The 19,347-nt window shown below is 46.9% G+C and overlaps 6 protein-coding genes across 6 annotated transcripts; 4 read left to right on the top strand and 2 right to left on the bottom strand.

The window, feature by feature from the left end:
- Nucleotides 1–429: 429 nt before the first annotated feature.
- Nucleotides 430–2,262, bottom strand: BP5553_00108 (Uncharacterized protein; the record flags this gene model as incomplete). Its single annotated transcript, XM_032008731.1, has 5 exons — nt 430–1,153; nt 1,213–1,393; nt 1,476–1,935; nt 2,044–2,136; nt 2,212–2,262. 5 exons carry the CDS (start codon nt 2,260–2,262, stop codon nt 430–432), a joined length of 1,509 nt encoding a protein of 502 aa, XP_031872785.1.
- Nucleotides 2,263–2,677: 415 nt separating this feature from the next.
- On the top strand, nt 2,678–4,684 carry BP5553_00107 (Uncharacterized protein; the record flags this gene model as incomplete). The annotated part of the gene is made up of 3 exons (XM_032008730.1): nt 2,678–2,925; nt 3,016–3,468; nt 3,775–4,684. 3 exons carry the CDS (start codon nt 2,678–2,680, stop codon nt 4,682–4,684), a joined length of 1,611 nt encoding a protein of 536 aa, XP_031872784.1.
- Nucleotides 4,685–6,205: 1,521 nt separating this feature from the next.
- BP5553_00106 (Uncharacterized protein) lies at nt 6,206–6,986 on the top strand (the record flags this gene model as incomplete). Its single annotated transcript, XM_032008729.1, has 3 exons — nt 6,206–6,258; nt 6,339–6,428; nt 6,506–6,986. 3 exons carry the CDS (start codon nt 6,206–6,208, stop codon nt 6,984–6,986), a joined length of 624 nt encoding a protein of 207 aa, XP_031872783.1.
- Nucleotides 6,987–9,621: 2,635 nt separating this feature from the next.
- On the top strand, nt 9,622–10,596 carry BP5553_00105 (Nucleotide-diphospho-sugar transferase; the record flags this gene model as incomplete). The annotated part of the gene is made up of 1 exon (XM_032008728.1): nt 9,622–10,596. The coding sequence occupies one exon, from the start codon at nt 9,622–9,624 to the stop codon at nt 10,594–10,596; it is 975 nt and encodes a 324-aa protein (XP_031872782.1).
- A 3,144-nt stretch (nt 10,597–13,740) lies between these two features.
- Nucleotides 13,741–15,538, bottom strand: BP5553_00104 (Uncharacterized protein; the record flags this gene model as incomplete). The annotated part of the gene is made up of 6 exons (XM_032008727.1): nt 13,741–13,886; nt 13,954–14,071; nt 14,183–14,401; nt 14,739–14,813; nt 14,899–14,976; nt 15,050–15,538. The coding sequence occupies 6 exons, from the start codon at nt 15,536–15,538 to the stop codon at nt 13,741–13,743; spliced, it is 1,125 nt and encodes a 374-aa protein (XP_031872781.1).
- Nucleotides 15,539–17,720: 2,182 nt separating this feature from the next.
- Nucleotides 17,721–19,342, top strand: BP5553_00103 (uncharacterized protein; the record flags this gene model as incomplete). The annotated part of the gene is made up of 7 exons (XM_032008726.1): nt 17,721–17,814; nt 17,880–17,906; nt 17,959–18,074; nt 18,127–18,443; nt 18,492–19,061; nt 19,116–19,243; nt 19,308–19,342. The coding sequence occupies 7 exons, from the start codon at nt 17,721–17,723 to the stop codon at nt 19,340–19,342; spliced, it is 1,287 nt and encodes a 428-aa protein (XP_031872780.1).
- Between the last annotated feature and the right edge of the window lie 5 nt (nt 19,343–19,347).

Raw genomic sequence — 19,347 nt, 5'->3', positions numbered from 1 at the left:
TCAGCCTTACATTTAATTAGTACGCTTTAGAGGTGGTTTTGGGTATACAAAGTAACGAACATTAGGAATATATGATCTGCTTATCTGCCTATACAAATGTCTCTGAAAAATGTAAAAGATCTACGCAATGCTTCCGAACACCGCTAGCTACCACGTTTGGTAACTCTAACTGCTATTTAATAGCCCCGTTACCCGAGGCTGTAAAATATAAGAAGCTGTGCTTTTTACAGCATTAGCTTATCATTTTTTTCATGTTCAAATTATTCACACAACCACACCCTTCTACTAGCGTTATCTTTAACCCACTCCAGAAAATCTCTAGTCAATTAAAAAAATATTCCTGTACATCTTAAACTTAGCTTTTCAATCTAAGTACCTAACCCACCAACTTCAACTTGATCTCTCCTCTACTTTCTCTCACCCACACCATCAAGCCTTCTCCCCCCTAACTCTCGGCGTCAACCTAACTCTTAACTCCGGCTTCTTCCACAGCAATTGCATCCTACTGTCCCCCTCCCAGTCGACCTCCCTGCCAACTCTCTCAATGCTATACCTCCAAATCAACCTACTCAGCGCAACATTCATCTCCAACCACGCCAGACTGCGTCCTAAGCAGCTCCTGCTCCCAAGGCTAAACGGCCGCGTCGCATCCAACACATCTTTTTCATTCTTGCCTAACCACCGCTCAGGGATGAAGTCTTGAGGGTTGGTGAAGTTTGTCGGGGATAGGGATGCGGCGTAGGGGTTTGTGCTAACGATAAATCCTTCGGGGATGGGGTAGCCGTCGATGATAGCCCCGCCTTGGGGTACGACGCGGGGTAGGCCAAGGGGGAGGGGGGCGAAAATCCTTAGAGCCTCGAGACAGACTGCATGTAAGTATTTGAGACCCCCGGTGCTTGCTGCACAAATATCTTCCTCCTTGTCAAATTTGTCTAGGATTTCGTCGGTAAGAGTTTGAAGAGCGGATGGTTTGGCAAGGAGGTAGTGAATACAGACGGCGAGGGTAGTAGCGGTTGTTTCGGAGCCGGCGATGACGAAATCTGAGGCGTGGGCTGCGAGTTGGATGTCTGAGACGTGTGTGCCATCTGCGTGGAGGCGGTCGCGAAGGAGGTAGGACATGAAGTCTTTGCGGTCTGTCTTTTCGTTGATGCGTCTGCAAATAAGTGGGTGAGTAGGAATTAGTATGCACATGCACGGAGGGTGGAGATGTACTGTTTCGTGACTTTGATAGTGTAGCTCTGATGCCTTTCTGCGGCCACCATCAGGCTCTTTAACCAGCCCGGCCTGAGGAGCATGTATATCTTTCCGGCCCATGGGAAGCGCCCCAATGTATCGGATAGACTGGCTTGTGACATGCTGCCTAGTACGTCGGAAATCCAGAAGTGTGTTTTGCCTTGGTACCGGTGTTAGTAAAAGCAAGAACTTGCTGCTTCATAACGAACCAACTAAGGTAAAGTAGTGAAAGATATACATACCACTCTCCACGCCCTCAAAATCCTGCCCAAAAGCTAGCAACCCAATAATATCAAAAGTCATCAAATTAAACCACCTAGTTAAATCTACACCTCCTTCCTCCTTGCTTACCTCCCCAACCCGTTCCGCCCACCTCCCAATCACCCCTCCAATAATACCCTCCTGCTCCCTCAAACTACCCTCACTAAATGCGCGACTTAAAAACTTCCTCATTTGCGCGTGTTTCTCTGGGTCGCGCTCCGATACAATCGAGTGCGCCTGGTCGGCGAAGTTACCGCCATCGTAGAAGGGGGATTTGATGAATTCAGAGCCCTTACGCGGGGAGTAAATATCCGTCCATGATTGGCAAGAGGAAAATGAGACTTCGGTGGGAGATACGCGGACTATAGGTCCGTAGCGTTGGTGCAGGCGGAGGAGGTTCCAGGGTTGGCGGCCGGAGAGGTAGGAGCGGGAGTATGGAAACTGAGGATGGACTTGTCAGCTCTCTCTTTCATTGTGTTCCAGTGATCCATATCGCATGAAGTGATTGAGAGATTTTGAGCGAGTCGCATTCTTTGGAGCGTTACGGACATTTGAGACTGCCGCGAGTATAGGCCCAGGGAACTGCGAAAGTGGGTGGAAGTAGACTCTGCGGATTGCCCCGACCAGCAAAATAGAGAATACCTATTGCAATCGCGAGTTAGAAATCTTTATTCTCAATATAAATATAAATGACGCAGTGCAATACGAAGTACTTACAACAATACAAGTAGACAATGCCAACGTCGACACCGAATAATAGGACTCCATGTTTGCCTCACCCATAGCTCTTCAGGCACAAGCGACTAGATCAAACGACTTCAGGAAGAACCAAAAGATTTCCTCAGCGCTAATTCTATTTCTCCTTCTCCAAACCTACTTTACTCCCATTCTTCCTCGTCCCCGAACAACGGTCACTATACAGTAATCTTACGCATCCGATTCGGTTTCCCAAACGGGCAGTGTCCCAATGGGGCCGAGCTGCGTGTGATTGGCGGGCTGCAAATGGTGGACTTTCCCCTTCGGGTCGGGCCGCGCTAGTACATACATCCGTCTGTACCTTACTCACTTTTAGCTAGTTGGGGGGAAATAAAGCTCTATCCATTTAGTATCTTGATATTAATGAAACAGCTGATTGCGAAGACATTTTTGTTTGTAGCTTTCAAGAAAAGTTGGCTTGGTAAACATGAATTCCTTCACTCTGGGCCTCGACAACTTTGAGCTTAGCCTCGACCGCACGAAGCTCTGGGATACACTGCATGAGCATCGCGCTATAGTATCGATTACGATTGTTGTGCTGCTCGCTTTATACAGGCTGCTCTTTGTATATACCCAGGATGAGAGGGAGCCAAAGTTGATCAAACCGAGAATTCCACTCATTGGACATGCGATTAATGTCTATCGGTTTGGGTCGAGGCATTTCGTTGGAATCGCGTGAGTACTTCCAATCCTCATTCCTTTCCTCTCCCCTGAAATTGGGGATAAAGCTTGGAGGAAAGAGCCCTGACTGAGTTGCCTACATAGTAAGAAATGCGGTCTTCCGATCTACCTCCTCCCCGTCCCCGGCGGCCGTATCGCCATTGTAACCACCCCCGAACTTCTCTCGCACGTGGACAAACAACCCAAAGCCATCGCATTCGCGCCCATCGCTGCGCTAGTCATTGACAAGCTCTCGGGCCTCTCCAAAGCCGGTTCCAAAACTGTGCTGGATAGAACCATGGGTCCGGACAAGATGGACGGGTACATGAACGCCGTGATGGTCGACATTCATGCTACGCTAGCGCCGGGACCAAAGCTGGAGGCTGTTACGACGCAGGTGGCGTATAACTTGAATGACAGTATGGCGGAGCTGCATGGAGAAACGACGCGGATGAACCTGCTGTATTGGTTCCGTCATGTGTTTGGAATGAGCTCGACGAATGGGATTTATGGGCCGGAGAATCCGTTCAAGGATCCGAAGGTTGAGGCTGGTTTCTGGTAAGTGCCTCTATTCACATATTCACTGCCTTGGAAAGGAAAAGACGAGAACAAAAGTGTGCTTCCGCTGCATATCAAAGCCTGATTAGCCCAATTGGTAGAGCGTGCTTTTCATCTCAAAGTTGCGAAATCATAAGCCGCAAGTTCGACCCTTATATTGGGCTGTTCATTTTGACAAAGCTATTTTTTTCTCTTCTTTGTTTTTGGCGTTTAGCATTTTTGTGTTTTGCGTGTAAACCTTTCACTTGGTGGACCCGATTATGTGTAACCGTGTAGGGTTCGCGGTAACTAACAAAGTTAATGCAGGGCGTTTGATGATAACATCTCCGACCTCCTCATCACTCCGAAAGCTAGCCTGACCTGCCCAACCGGTGATAGTGGTCGAGCAAATGCCTGGGCAGGCTTCGCCAAATACTTCGAGAATAGCGGACACTTGAAGGGATCTGAGCTTGTCAAGATCCGTCATCGACATGCCGCCGAGCGCGGCTGCTCTGATCTTGATATTGGCAAGCTCGAAGTCACTATGATTATCGGCATCCTGACCAACACCGTCCCAACAATCTTCTGGGCCACATATTATGTTTACCGCGACGCCGACCTACTCGCCTCTCTGCGCGAGGAGATCAGCAAGATCGCTACACTGGCGAAGAAGGCTGATGGCAGCCGCATATGGACAATCAAGAACGTCGACTTGAAGAACAGCGCACCGCTCCTCACAGCTACTATCAACGAGACGTTCCGCCACCGCACATGCGGTATCTCTTCACGTTTCGTGACGGAAACCACCACCCTCAAGGACCAATACCTCCTCAAAAAAGGCACTATTATGGAACTACCCAACAACGTCATCCATTCCAACCCCGAATACTGGGGTCCCACAGTCAATGAGTTCAACCCCAAACGCTTCCTCGCCGACCCGCGATCTGCGGAGGCCAAAGCCGCGCGTGGTGCATTCCGGCCATTCGGTGGTGGTGCCAGTCTGTGTGCTGGCAGGCATCAAGCGATGAGCCAGATGTTGGGCGGATTGGCGCTTTTTATTATGGGAAACGATTGCACTCCTGTCCATAATAGAGGCGAGTGGAAGTTCCCCGGTGCGCATGGGCATACGATTGCTGCGGCGGTGGATTTGCCGAGTACTGATTTGTGGTTGGATGTTAGCCCACGGAAGGGGTATGAGGCGGACTTTTGGGTGTTGAATCCGGAGGCGAGGGAGTAGAGTATGTGGTAGATGTTGAGATGCGCGCGAATATTATAGATTGGGGCTCTAAAATGGCGCTTGCACGTTCTATTATGACGAAGCAGAGCGAGAGTGGCAGGCACAGGCGTCCAGGTCCGAGATGGCCACCTGCTAATACCATTCTCATGGTTTCACAAAAAGACTCCCAATTTTCACAGTTTAGCAGAATATCTGATAGCGCGATATACCGCAATATTCGGCAGTGTCGGCTGATGAGCGGCCCAAGCTGTATCAGCGAGCTATTTCACCAAGGGATAGGATCCGAATATGAGCGTCAGGCGATACTACAAACACCGGCGTGATCGATGAGCGCCCTAGTGCTATTTACGATTCAATTCTCGCAATTGATTGACACTTCCTCATCGATAATCTCATGTTTCTGCGTACTGAGTTGCATTTTATTAGGTTTTGAACTTTTCATTTAGAGCCCGCTCCATAGGATGTCCCCCAACTATATTTGTTCTATAACATATTAGCATGAAATGACAATAGCTGACATCACTTCGACGTACGTTGAGCGTAGACGGATATCAGCGCGATCATGTGCTCCTAATCACGAACCTCTTTGCTGATAAAAGGCGCCGCTTATGACAAACGAGGACGTCACGACGTTGGCTATCCCCTACGTCACGGTATTCCAATCCGCTGTGCTGTGGCCGTGTAATTCCAAGATGGAGCATGCTGAAAACAAATAGCATTCTTGTAAGAAATTGCTGTTTGCAGTGCTCGAGGAATGAAATGAAGGGAAGAAAAGCAAATAAGCGAGCCGTGGGAAGGAGACGACTATTATGCCCCCTGAAAGCGGCGGCAAGTCTGTGCAGGTGTCTTGACGCGGTTTCCTAATGCAAACTTGCTATCTACCGTTTACTACTATAATCCTCCTTTTAATAATAATTATAAGAATAAGAATAATACTGGGGAATAATGTCTTGTGGTCACGTGCAGGGCGACAGCATGACAAGGTGAAGGTCAGGTGGTGTGGTCCCACCCCACTGTACCTCCGTACTTTAATAAAAGCGGCGCCCCGGGTGCGCCCGTGAGCCCTGACGGAGTATCAGATTGCAGATTCATGCTTCAACTCCACCGCATCCCATGATGCTGCACCCGTGATAATATCCTCATGTTTGTCGCAGTGTGAAGTATATATATACTCGTCCCTATCCACTGCCCTTCGACAGATATACCCCACCGCTGAAACCGAATGTACTCCGTACCTGCGTGCCAATTCATCAATCTCTCCGTCGCCGATCAAGCTAGCTAGCCTCAAGCCCCTTTTCCGCAAGCAAATTACCTTGACCAAGACAGAAACCAAACCCCAAGTTTCGTCTGTGTCTGCATCTCTTGCATTTGCGGAGAGGATAAAGAGAAAAGAAATCCCCAGCTTCAGCCCCATCCATACCTTCCTCCCCTCCTACTATTGGCAGCGACATCGTCCTTCCCCGACCCCATCCTAATATATATTCTTCCGCATCCTCATCCATATCCTCGCGCCGCGCCACCATGTCCGACGACGAGCTTGATCGCGAGTGGAAGCCGAGTAACAGACCACAGTCGTATGTGCCAACTCAACTTGCAGTATCCGGGGCTGGACCCAGAACATAACAGTACAATTTGGCTGACCTCTTCTCACCAGGACCATGGCCCGGTCTTTCTCCCTTGCCCTCAACGATCTCTTTATGATCGATAACAGCGTAGCAGACCTCGACGCGGTTGTATCAGAGAAGTCAGTTCCCTCCACTAGTCCTCCCCTCATTTCTTCTCCCTTAACTACCTCAATCTAACAACATTGCTGCCACATAGAAAGAAAGCGGTCTCATCTCAAGCATCTGAACTCGAAGCCCTCGAAGCACGTTTAAAGGCCACAGAGGAGCGGTTAAAGGCTCGACAAGCTCTCGGCGCTGGCGCTGGCGCTGGCTCCTCCCCCAAAACCAAACCGTCAGGTCGATCCAGCCCTCGCGTTCGTACCCCACTTGGCGACACCTTTGCGTCCAGCTCACCAAAGGGAGAACACGAAACCAGTCCACTTGCTACTGAATTCGGCAGTGAGGCCACAGATGGGCAACATACGGAACAACCTGGCGAAGGAAGACCAGCCTCACATCGAAAGCAGGAATCATACACAGGCCCACCGGTGCCAGGAGCATTGCCGCCGACGCCAGGTACTAGCGAAGGTGAATATGGATCCGAACCCGAATATGTCCTTGTTGAGTCCGAAAAATGTGATACTAACGTTGGGATACAAGATGGAGATGTGCCTCCCCCACGGAACAACAATACTTGATCGTTACACAAAGCACTTGCAACATTATTAATCAGGAGCGGGAAATGAAATGCATGGTTTATCTTGAGCGGCTTGCATTGATATTTTGGCGCATGGGGGGTCCCGCACTATACGTGGGAATGGCACGCTCGCTGGGTCCACTGCTCGAATTGGTATTGCTGGTAGTAATCGGCATTGTACATACCGATGATGGTTACAATAGATACTTCCATTCATCGGCACTAATTATTTTTATCCTCCTTCACGCTTTAAACTTATGGAAGCCTTTCAAGTCCCGGTTCATTCGGTGTCAGGTAGTAGCTGCAACGCAACCTTTGAAGCCGTTCATTCGGCAAGACGAGTCATGTTTTCGTTATTCTTTTCTCTGTATCGAGTTTCTATGAAACAAGAAGTATCTTGACAGGTTGGTAAATCCTTTACCAACTAATCGCGAAGCCCAAGTTAAAGTGTCTGCATAAAGCACTAAAGAAATACTACCTTTGGTACTTTGAATTTCGCAATGGAAGATGCGCGGAAATATCCTCGATAGCCGTGTAGTCGAAACCACTCCATATTCGATAGTCTCGTTGCCTGGAGCACGTGCATCCCCATTTCGGAATAACAATGTTGTTCGATATGTAACGGCAAATAACAAAGGAAATCATTTGCCTTATAAGGTATAGCAGTAGACGCTGATGATTCATATAGATAAACAGGCAAATCGGGTGCGCAGTCATGATACAGCTTTGCGAATAACTTCAACTTTCGGCTATCTCGCTAACCTCACAACAGCCCCACAATAAGGTACCATACGCGAAGCAAAAAAAAGAGCTCCCTTAGAACCAGTCGCAAGCAAAGGCAAGGAAAAAAGAAGCAAAGATATTATTATATACTCCGGAAGCAAAAGAGTTCGGCCCGGTGTCGTATGCCTACATCTCTTGTCGATTTTGTTGTTGATGTTGTCATTGTTGTCGCTTTTGCCCTATCGATCCTCTCCAGAAGACAATTTGACCAGAACCACTTAGCCAAGTGGCCGCCCTTGTCTTCCTTAATACCAAAATCGCTTATTTTGATTTATATAGGACAGAACAGAGGAGAAACGCCAGGCATGTGATTGGCCTAACACGTGACCGCGCCCCCTATTCGTAACGACTAATCTCCGGCCATATGACGCGTCTACCGTACAATGGCCGTCTACGCACTATTGGATCAAATTTAATAGATGAGTGCTAGTTATTTAATAGCAAGTTGAGGTTCAGCTTAAGTAATATCATCATGCCCGAATGGGCTGCAAGCACCTCTATATACATTGCACCTCCGCTTAAGTATCGTGAAGGTCGCGATCAGTCTACATGTTAGACTTAGGGAAGTGCGGTATATTAGGGGGAGAAATATCTCATATTGCTAATGGTATTAATAGTTGAGATTTACAGGAGGCATTTATCAATCGATTGCATTTGCATGGATATATTACCCCCTCTCGAACGTCCACAACCTTTGTTTTTATTCAGCCATTACGGTACTACAAACAAGTGTCGCACTGAACCTCCAAGGCCGCCCTTAGCATGAAACAACATCTCGATATTATACCAGTAATTGATAGTTTTTATTGGGACAGAATATAATAATGAGGCCCAATTAGTAAGAAGTAAAGTTTGGATACTACGCCAGTCTAATGTCACGCAGTGGAATCGCTCAACCACCAACAAATGGACTAAATAAGACCCCACATTTAATTCCTCTAAATACCTATAAATCGAATCCCCATAACTGCTCGAGAAATGCGGAGTATGATACGTTGAATCCTAGTAATGATGTCTAGCTCTCAACCAATGCGCTGCGCCAAGTGCCCAGCACCCAGCATACTGCGTTTGAAATGCTTGTCCTGTCCTCACAACGCCAAAACCAGCGACCATTTCCTATTCTTCCATATATTCTTTATACTAATCTAAAAAATGCGAAGGAATTGATTATCAAAATTGTGCATCTCTCTTTCATTTGTTGCCATCCATTGACCAGTTCGGGGAGGAAATGTTCGTGGAGTCCTCGAAGTAAATAAATTTTAAATAGTTTTGCTCTCCTCCTACGCTTGGCCCTTGTTCTGCGTTATTAATGATATTCTACACACCCTTGAGTTTCAGGGCTACCTCAACTGTTGTATTTATAAAAGGCTGTAATACAGCCCCGCGTTGGTTGAATTAAATCAGACCTGATCGTATAAACAATCCATAGAGGTGGAAGCGGCAGGAATCGAAGGAGGCAACATGACATAAATCAAATATAGAATAATAAATACTATTGGATATTTAGGCATCGCTATTAGTGTATCGGAAGATAGGCGTCTAATGGCTCGGAATCCGAGATGATTTTAGGCGCAGAGAATTTGTCAAGTGGGATACAAAGGAACATCTGGTTATATTCAGGGGTAAATTCGTGTAGTACTACTGTAGCAGCGATGGCACCGTTACACTGCAGAATAAGTCACACACTAGGTATGATAGAGTATTACTAAATCGTACTCAGGTACTCCCGGCGATAGACCCCGCTTTCCGTGCTCACACGGGGATAGTATCGTGCAACTCTGTCATTATGCGGTTTTGCTCAATTTTCTGTATCACCGGCGCTCGTGGTTTTCCGCGCGATCATACCAACACCAATGCCACTGTTTCTGCATGGGCCACTTCGGCCAGCGAAACTCGTTCTAATAACCCTCGTTATTACAATCCTTCTTTCAAGTCCCTGGTTGCTCGCTCCTAAACAATGGATACATACGAAAGGTCTTCGACTAGCGTTTGCCACCCTGCTTCTGGAAAGTAATGTGAATTCCACGGCCACCGATTCCGATGTGTACTTCAATAGTGTTCGAATCCTCAGTTACCAATTGCAGCATGATAAGAGCACATGCACTAGGCATTCGATTCCATTTCTTGTCCTCACCACGCCAGGGGTTCTTCCATGGAAACGTGAGCAACTATCCAGAGAAGGCGCTATAATAGTACAAGTACAAAAAGTTGATTCGAGTTGGGCTAGCCCGGGACACGAAAGGTGGCACGATGTGATGGCGAAATTGAGAGTTTTTGAGTTGACGGATTATGATCGCGTTGCATTCATGGATGCAGATACATTTTTACTCAAGTCACTAGACGGGATTTTCGAAGACCCAGCAGCACAGCCAAAAAAGACTCAACATAAATCGGAAGTCCGCCCTGATGAAGAGCAGCTTCCTGATCAATACGTCTTTGCCACATCGGCCGAGGTCACGCATACGACGCATGTATATCCACCAATACCAATGTCATATTTTAATGCAGGACTTTTTGTTCTCGGCCCGTCAGCAGAACTGTTCAGATACTATACCTCATTGTTCAAGGTGGCGGACCGATTTGACACAACATATCCGGAGCAGAACTTGCTGAATTATGCGCACCGACAACATGGCAACATGCCATGGAGCAGGATCTTTTATGGATGGAACATCCAACTTCCAAATATGAATGACGTGAAACGGGGAGTAGCAAGTGTGCATGCAAAGCTTTGGACAGCAGGAAATGACCTCCAACCAGTTCCACAAGAGTTGCAAGATCTATGGCAAAAGAAGAAAACAGAAATGGAGAGATATTATAAAGCTTGATGTAATGGAGAAAGATTATCTTGGACTTATTGCTACCCCATTGCAATCCTTGAGAATGAAGAGCGATCGATTCACAGATAATTCGGACCTAGATGGTTAGGTTATTGTGATCGCACGCTGAAATGTCAGGTTAAGCTTAGATAGCTCCACCCTTCCACGAAGCTACTGAGGATCCCACTGAAGTACTCCTCTTCTACCATCTTGGACATTTCCGCCTATAGAGTGAGATTGCTACAGGTCAGATATTTCATCAACGGTTCCATATCGACTGCTGAACATCTGTTGCCTTCCCCATAAAGTCACGCGTGTGGCCCGCAAGTAGCTTCGTCACTCACGTTTATCTTCGACAGAGCTAGCACCAATATATGCCACACTCAGCGCCATAGAGATCTACGAAGATCCCAAGGGTCGATGGTATGTGGCTTCTTTCTAGCCCAGATTGCACAAATCTCGTGGTATAACCTTGTATTCTCTCTCTCAGCCGAGTCATACAACTCTCCCTGTAGCACGGCCAGTATATAGTTTACCACTATTTGAGTTGAGAGCGCTGGACCATAATCTCATGCGGAAGAGCCGTGAGCGAATTTTATCGCCATGGTATGTATATCCACTGCCCAAGATTCACGTGCCCTATCAAGAAGCTCCCATAAGTGATAAAGTCGCTCTGTCGGTGCTTGGTGCAAAGTCGAAAGCTCGAGATACAATTGTTCAGTTTCTTTCTGAGAAACTAAATCCGCACAAAGTATTGTGTGCGTTCTTTGGAAGAGGCGTGCAGGAGCGGCTACGCCATGAATAAAGCTTTCATTGGCATCATCCCCTGCACAATGGAAACCTTGAAATGAGGCCGGTCCAATCATGTAATGTATATTACGATTCATCGGGGTAAAAATCTTGTATAGCCGAAAGAGAATTTGGGACGAACAACCAGAGTTTGACAATGACGAAGACTTAACATATTACGGCCCCACGCAGCGTCATTCGCAATTTCCTCTCCAGTTCATCCCTCGGTGGTAGTACACTTAGCTCTGCAGAAATAACCATAACCAGTGACCAATGTATCTGCTGCGGCGTCAAGGCACTTATTGGATCCCAAGTATCGTGGGACATCGTACAAGTAGTCACTAAAGTTCCATGCTAGATGATGCCCTATATCTGTACCTTGGCCATCTATGCTATGAGTAAATGAAGAATCAAGATGGCTAGGATGTTAGTGGGGTTTGTAGAAATCATGGTGGCCATTGAAAATCAGATTCATTTTGAAGGGACCGAGTCAATTGTGACGAGCTGAGCGAGGATGAGAAAGGTGTGGCGACACGGAGGGTTATAAGATTTCTAGTTTCTAGTTTCATCATGAAACTTGGATGGACACCCGTCATAGCCAGAACAAGAAATATTTAGGCCCTTGCATCAAGAGCAAGTCAGCTTTGAGATAACGGTGCACTATTATTCTTTAGAAATATGACTTTCACGCAATCGAGTTCCTACGCTTTTCATTTTCTGCCAGCCACATTGCACCCTCCGCTTCGTAGAATCCCAACCTCATGGCCTGTATCTCCAAGTAATAAACGACGGTATCCAAAATGAGGCTGCGTATGAAGAGTACTTATAAAGTTGTAGGTATGAGGTTTGTTTGATCAGCTGAGCACCGTTTCCGTAGTGTCATGAATACGCCTCAGCCAAGCGTGGCTGGGCAATTGAAGCGGCCAAAATGCGATTTGGCCGGGGGCACAGCTCGGATAGAGTAGAGAAAAGCTCCGTCAGTTGAAAATATCGGGTTTTTAGCTGTAACCCGGATTTGGCCACAACACTGGTTATAGCTCGGATGGGGGTAGAGAAAAGTTCCGTTGGTTGAAACTTTGAAAGCCGACAGTTTTCAACCCGCGGAACTTTTCTCTACCCGCTCCGAGCTATAACCTATGGCGCATTTTTAGGCGGATTTGGTGCCAACTCTTTTTCGCTAGTATTATGGCCCAACGGCCATTACCCAAATATAAGTCTATTATTCGAATATTTGGCCTGTCGCAAAGTAATGATATTCCTAGATCTCTCACCGAAATTAGGGTATTCGAGTCGTATAAATATCTCAATTTCGGTGAGATATATAGGCCTAGGCTACGGAGCATGCCTGGAGAGAAGGCCCCACGATAGGAGAGACTGGCTGTTATCCCTCTTTGGATACCTACGCCACTAAGTTAGTCGGCGGAGCTGGGTCTTTACGTTGTAGCTATAGTATATTATAATAAGGGCCTGGTTCTAGGAATAATCTCGTTTTTCCATCTGCTAGATATTCGAGTATAGTACTCTACACTATACGCCGACTATCTACATTATATAAATATCGTATAAGAAATTCGATATAGGAGTTATATCTAGGTAATGGCCGTTGGGCCATAATACTGGCGAAAAGAGTTTTGCACCAAATTCGCCCAGTAATGCGCCATAGTAACCCGCTACAACACCTACTACGACTATACGGACGAGGTAGAAATCACGAAACTAACGCCATATTCACAAAATTTACATTATTTCATATTTTATATAGAGTTCTCAAATTTGTTTAGTGTGCTTTTATAAATGTTGGATTTGCTAATTTCTACTTCCGAGTAGGGGCTCAAAGAGTTAAGTCGGGAAGGTTCATCTAAGGAAGAAAGTAGAAAAAGGTGTAGGTTGAATTGGGGAGATGGAGAAAAGAGAAGAGGGCAAGAATCGTGAAAGTATCTGACTTGTTTACTGTTATATATTTATGATAGCTTAGTTTAAGTACACGCGTAGGCAAGTTTGAAACTATAGAGTGGCATGATTCGCTGCTACAAGGACCCATAAGGCTGAAGCGCAGAATTGGGAATGGTTTGAATTTTGGAATGGCTGCGGCAACTTTGGTCTTTCACTAAATGGGGGAATTCGAGGACTACTATTCAATAATTCAATGTATTGGCGACTGTGCTACTCTATAGTACATGTACAACGTGGTATATTTATACATTAGTACTGCAGATGTTTACACTCTGAATACAACCATATGTTCCTTGGAACATCATCGCTCGACCACATGAATGAGCCCAATACTAACACCTATTACTCCTGCTAAATATTTTGTTACATGCAAGTGCTCTGGCTACTTGGTAACTGATGGGGTATCCGATATTAATTCTTTGTGAACTTCTGTTTTATTCGCTTTGAGAGTGGCTCCTTCGGTTCGCGGATCTCATAAAGCGCTTTATGTTCCGTGCCCACATCATGCGCGTCCTCATAGTCGACATGAACGAACGCCCTTTCAACATCTGAGAGACCTAAATTTGAAGTTAGCTTGACCAATTCGATAGAACTTGAAGTTCTAGTCAGGAGGGGAGAACTTACCTTCAAGTTTGCGCTGCAGCGTCTGGCTGACATCATGTGTCACCTTGAGCGGTTCTTCCTCAGCCATAATTATGTCTACTTCGACGTAGTATTTGTCTCCTGCATGATAGGCTCGGGCCTGAGAGGGATAAAGTTAGCCAAGGGTCAATGACACCGACAGATGATGAGGTGATAAGAGAAAGGGGAAACGTGCTGTGTCGATTTGCTTGATTCTCGGGTCATGAGTGACAGAGACGTAGACTAGTTTATTCAAGAAGTCTTGCGGAGCAGATTTGCCGACTAGATACCACATGTGCTCGAATGCAGTTGAAGCCCAGGAGTAGAGGATGAGACAAGCAATGCAAATGGCACCAGTTGGATCAAGGTACCAAGTCTTCACGAATCGCGTTCCAACAATAGACATTATGAGACCGAAGACGTTGACTGCAATATCATTGCGGTGATCGATCTATTATAGATGTTAGAAAGTGTTTGGAAGATATTATGCATGATTTGGCGATGGGTGAGGGATTACCATAAAGATCCTAGCCGCTGGGTATCGTCTGAGTATGAAACAATAGACGAATAGGCACCCCTTGGAGAAAACTTGGCGGTAATTAGTAACCCCCTCGATTAAATAGGAGAGGGAGAATAGTAGGTCAACGTACTAGCAATTGATACAAAAGCGATGGGGATGATGTGCAACTCTTCTGCGTTCGAAGGACCAGCTGCAAGGCTCCTCCCTGATTCAATCTGGGTTTACAGTGTAAGCTACGAGGTGCGGGCTACGAAGGTTGAATACTTACAATTAACTGGGCAGATACTGTCGTCATTAAGGCACAGAAAAGAATGATTCCAACAGTTTCAACACGTTTGCGGCCCTAAGAAGAAGAGAATTAGTAAAGTTTACTTAATTCTGATTTCACGTGGGGTCCTATGGCTAGAGAGCACGCGGAGCATACGAACAACAGGGAATTTCTGAACATTGGCTTTGGCTGCTAGTCGAGATGTAACCAACATTACACATGAGCTAACAAGATCCATCTGTAAGTACATCATCCATTGTCAGCTGCGGTATTACGGTGTCGAGCGAGGGGAAAAGGGAGGCTGGACGTACAAATGCATCCGCAGCAGTGGCAAATAGAGAGAGGGAACCCGTTGATACCGCCGCATAAAGCTGGATGATAAATAGAAAGAAATTGCAAACAAAACTGGCGTTGACAGCAAATTTCACCTTGCCACCATATTTCAGGGTATCTTCGATCTCAAGTTGCTCCTCATCATGGCTCCCAAGGTAAGCATCAATAAGCGCATTTTGCCGATTGTAATACTTCTTGATCTTCTTGTGCTTTCGCCGGGTTAGGTTCGGGGCGACCTGTTTCCTGCCATTGATATGGATATCATCCCGCTTAGAACCCCGGAGGGAGTAGGGATCTTCCGAAACTGTGACCTCTAGATTCTTGACATCGCCCAGCGTCGTCGGTAATGATGTGGTGATGATTTCTTCAGGAATGGTTTCTGGGGGAGTTTTGATTGGGTGCGACGATGCATCAGTTGGACCAGAGACAGTCGGAACTGGCGTGATATCCGAAGTTGAGTCGCTCATCCTAGCTGAAGTTACAACTGGAAAAGAATCACGTGGATTTGATTTTGGTAGCGATACTGGGTGGCAGGGTATCAGGATGATGACGACACGGTCTAGGAGGCGGAAGCCGAGAAGCCTTTCGTTATGCTAAAAAAAAAGAAGGTATATCAAAGGAGGGAGGTTCGGAACGGAAGAGGACGGATGTACAACGGAATATGGGCCAGCCGAAGAGACTGTTGCACTAGCTGGATGCTGATATAGGGAAACGCTGGGAGTGTACTTATACACGGTGTCGTCCCCACTTGTGAGCTGGAAATATGCAGCCACCTTTCAGTAAGGAATTTTGCCTGTCACACGATGCGACTCTGAACTCCTTCCAACAGATGTCCGAGGCCGCTCCTGAAAACGAGTCGATGGTCGCGCACACGACCGCACGCTTCAGAGATGACCAGAATGCCAATTCAAGGTTCTGGAACCACCAACGAGGATCCTTGAGAGGCCAAAAGCAGTTCTGGGAGAGGCTGGTAGATACGGGAGAAGTTTTGGAGAAGCTTAGTAGAAGCTTGGTAGAAGCTTGGAAGTATCACGCCGTTTCAGAAGGATTTTACCGTAGCAGCCAAGTCTGCCAAGGACGCATTGGGCTGCTTGAATGACCAGTACGTATTATCTTTGGTTCTTGATTGGGCGGCACTTGTGCTACGCACAATGGCATGCACGGTAAATCCAGTAGCGCACTGAAACAAAGCTACGCCGAAGTTTGATCGTCGTTGATGTCCAGAGATAAGCTAATGGAGTACGTACAATCAGGGGTGCGCTTGAAATTGCCAAGCGCCAAGCCACCGGAAGGTTAGCGCCTAAGCCTTACCCGTCCCACCATCGCCGGCAGCTACTTAGCGAGTTCGAGCCAAGTAGCCAAGTAACCAAGTAACCTCGTATCCCGTAACTTTGTTGCGGCATCCGCAACAACAATCGGTCACTGCTAAAGACTCAGGGTCTCAGCCACGCAAGGCCCGCCATGAAGCTTATCCCAGTTGCGACACAGGCACGTAACGTGCAACCATGCCCTGTTATTGACGACCGGTCTAGTATTTGTCAACCAACTCGGGAACTCGTCTGCCGGCGTCTACTTTTCAATAGCTCCATTGATCTTCTGATCTCCAGGGGAAGGAGCCGCACGCCCCCGGTATGCCTGTTAGCTGGGCTATTCTTCGAGCCAATTGCTAAGAATGAATAACTAAGCTCTCTGAGTAGAAAGGAGGAATGTTTTCAGGCGAGGATATCTAGTTGGACGGCTACCTTAACGTGGCGTACCTAGGTTTGATAGCCAAGGCCGGTAACATGGTTAGATGCCCAGAATTTTAATTATCATTCTGGTTGTTTTTCATATTGCATGAGAAGATACTGCTGGCCCAATTGCACAAGAACAGCATTATCACGTGTGAGCGAAGTCAGCTTAAGGTCCTTGGTAGCCATGAGGCACCTTGGACTGCAGATGGCGCCGAATTGCTGGGTCTTGGGCTGATTCCTTCCCTGTCTCAAGCTGAGAATAGACTTGGCGATCATCATGAATATGCTTAACGTGCCAAGCTCCAATGGAGCTGAGGGAGCTTGAGTATTGCCTAGAGACCCACAAGCCAACCCCCATTACGATACTCTGCTACCTAGGTCAAGTAGCAGTGTTGTCTTAACCATGCTCACAAAGCCATTCGTCAGTCACAAATCTGTCGGAGCAATACAATTTGGAATACTCTTGGCCTTGGCAATTTTTCACTATTCGACCTGCTGCGCGCTGAAGTTTCAGGGTGTGAAAGGGAATTGATATCCCCATGTTTTTCCTACTTTCATTGATGTCTGTGAAAGTTACCAGTCAGGCCAGTGCTTGTGTCGAGCGAAACACTTCCCCAACCTCTTCGTTTAATAGCTAGAGATCTCACTGATAGGTCATCTCACTGTTCTCATGGAGTCACGGGCCACAAGCCATCGTCACAGTACTGCTTTTGCCACGTTCTCCTACCGAATGGTGTTGAAACTCGTGCCTTCGCTTAAGAGATCATCTAGCCTCGATAATGTAATAACATGGTCTTAGTAGCCGCTCATTAAACCTCTGCTACTCCAATTCTTTTCATTTTGCGAAGCTGTGCTTCGCCTTTATTTCGTACTCGTTTTAATTTTCACTCAAGTGGGCTGGCTCACTCGTTCTATCATGGCGGAAGAGATTGCAACGGAAAAGCCAAAATGTGGAGGTGGCGGATCCAACCCGGACGATTACGACTTGCCTCTCCATGTAGTCGCTCTTTGTAAGGCACTCTTGGCGGCAGCTACCGCGACCTCTGTAATGTATCATATACTAACGTCACAACAGTTCTTGTCTTATTTTTCAGCATTGCAGGTGAGTCCTACCTATATGAGTTTTAATGGAGATGTATTGATGTGTTCTGAAGGAGCTGGCTTTCCGGTTGTTGCCAAGAGAGTCAGCTGGATGAAGATTCCCCCAAAGGTCTTCTTCGTGTGCAAACATTTTGGGACAGGTGTTCTCATTGCCACTGCCTTCGTTCATGTCAGTATAGCCTTGAACAACTAATCATTCTTTGCTGATATATTTTATGAAGCTCCTCCCAACCGCTTTCCAATCCCTCAACGATCCATGTCTGCCAGATCTTCTGACCGTTCAGTATCCGGCGATGCCTGGCGTTATAATGATGGCCTCCTTGTTTTCCCTATTCGTTATCGAAATGATTCTCAAGTCTAAGACTGGTGGCCACTCCCACGGTGGTCCTACAGGCCAGGGCCTTGCTTCACATGGGGCTCCGCCAGGTATATCTGCTCCGCCAGGTCCTTCTGATCCACCTATGTACCGAAACCGGTCGGACACGCGGGAATATGGAGACTATCAATACCCGGATGAAAAAAGTGGCGCATATCCGAGGTGCGGATCTCTTCTATCATTGAAATACAATATACTAATTCCGTGTAGGGACTACAAAGTGGATGGCGATTACGAACGTGAAACCTCCAATGATATCAGGATGTTTGGCCTCCCTTCGGAGATGCCGCCATGGTTCCAAGTCTTCTTCGCGCAGTACGTTCGCCAGCGAGAAGAACTTAAGGGTATGATCCAAGACTATGCTCCTCGCTTTATCGCCCCTGCTCCAGCGCAGCCAAAGTATCCCGACCCGGAGCATACAGCATTAGCAGAGCCGGAAATTGATGAGGCCACATTCAAGAAGATGTCGCTTAATATTACTCTCCTGGAAGGTGGTATCCTTTTCCATAGTGTCTTCGTGGGCATGACCGTCTCGATCACCACCGAAGGATTCATCATTCTCCTCATCGCTATCCTCTTCCATCAGTTCTTCGAAGGCCTCGGGCTTGGAAGCCGTATCGCCGCAGTGCCTTACCCGAAAGGTGCAGCACGACCATGGGTTTTGGTGGTGGCATTTGGAACAACGGCTCCAATCGGGCAAGCAATTGGTCTAATGGCAAGGAATTCCTATGATCCCCAAAGTGCCTTTGCTTTGATCATCGTGGGAGTATTCAACGCTATGTGAGTAAAGCTATTAAAGTCCAACTACCCGTATTAATTAACCTTTGTTCCTAGTTCGTCTGGACTTCTGATTTTTGCTGCTACTGTCGACCTTCTAGCGGAAGATTTCCTGTCCGATGAAGCCCAGCTACTAATGACCACGAAGATGAAGACCTGGGCCTTTATATTTGTTTTGCTGGGGGGTACGTATCAATCAATATTCTATGGTTATAGTAACAAGGCCCCAAAGCTAATATGCCATTCTAGCTGCGTGTATGGCCACTGTCGGAGCATTTGCTTAGATGTT

Source organism: Venustampulla echinocandica (assembly GCF_003357145.1).
Source record: "Venustampulla echinocandica strain BP 5553 chromosome Unknown scaffold_0, whole genome shotgun sequence".
In the NCBI taxonomy this organism is placed as follows: Eukaryota; Fungi; Ascomycota; class Leotiomycetes; order Helotiales; family Pleuroascaceae; genus Venustampulla; species Venustampulla echinocandica.
The sequence above is the reverse complement of the archived record's forward strand: the minus strand, read 5'-3'. Positions and strand labels throughout refer to the sequence as shown.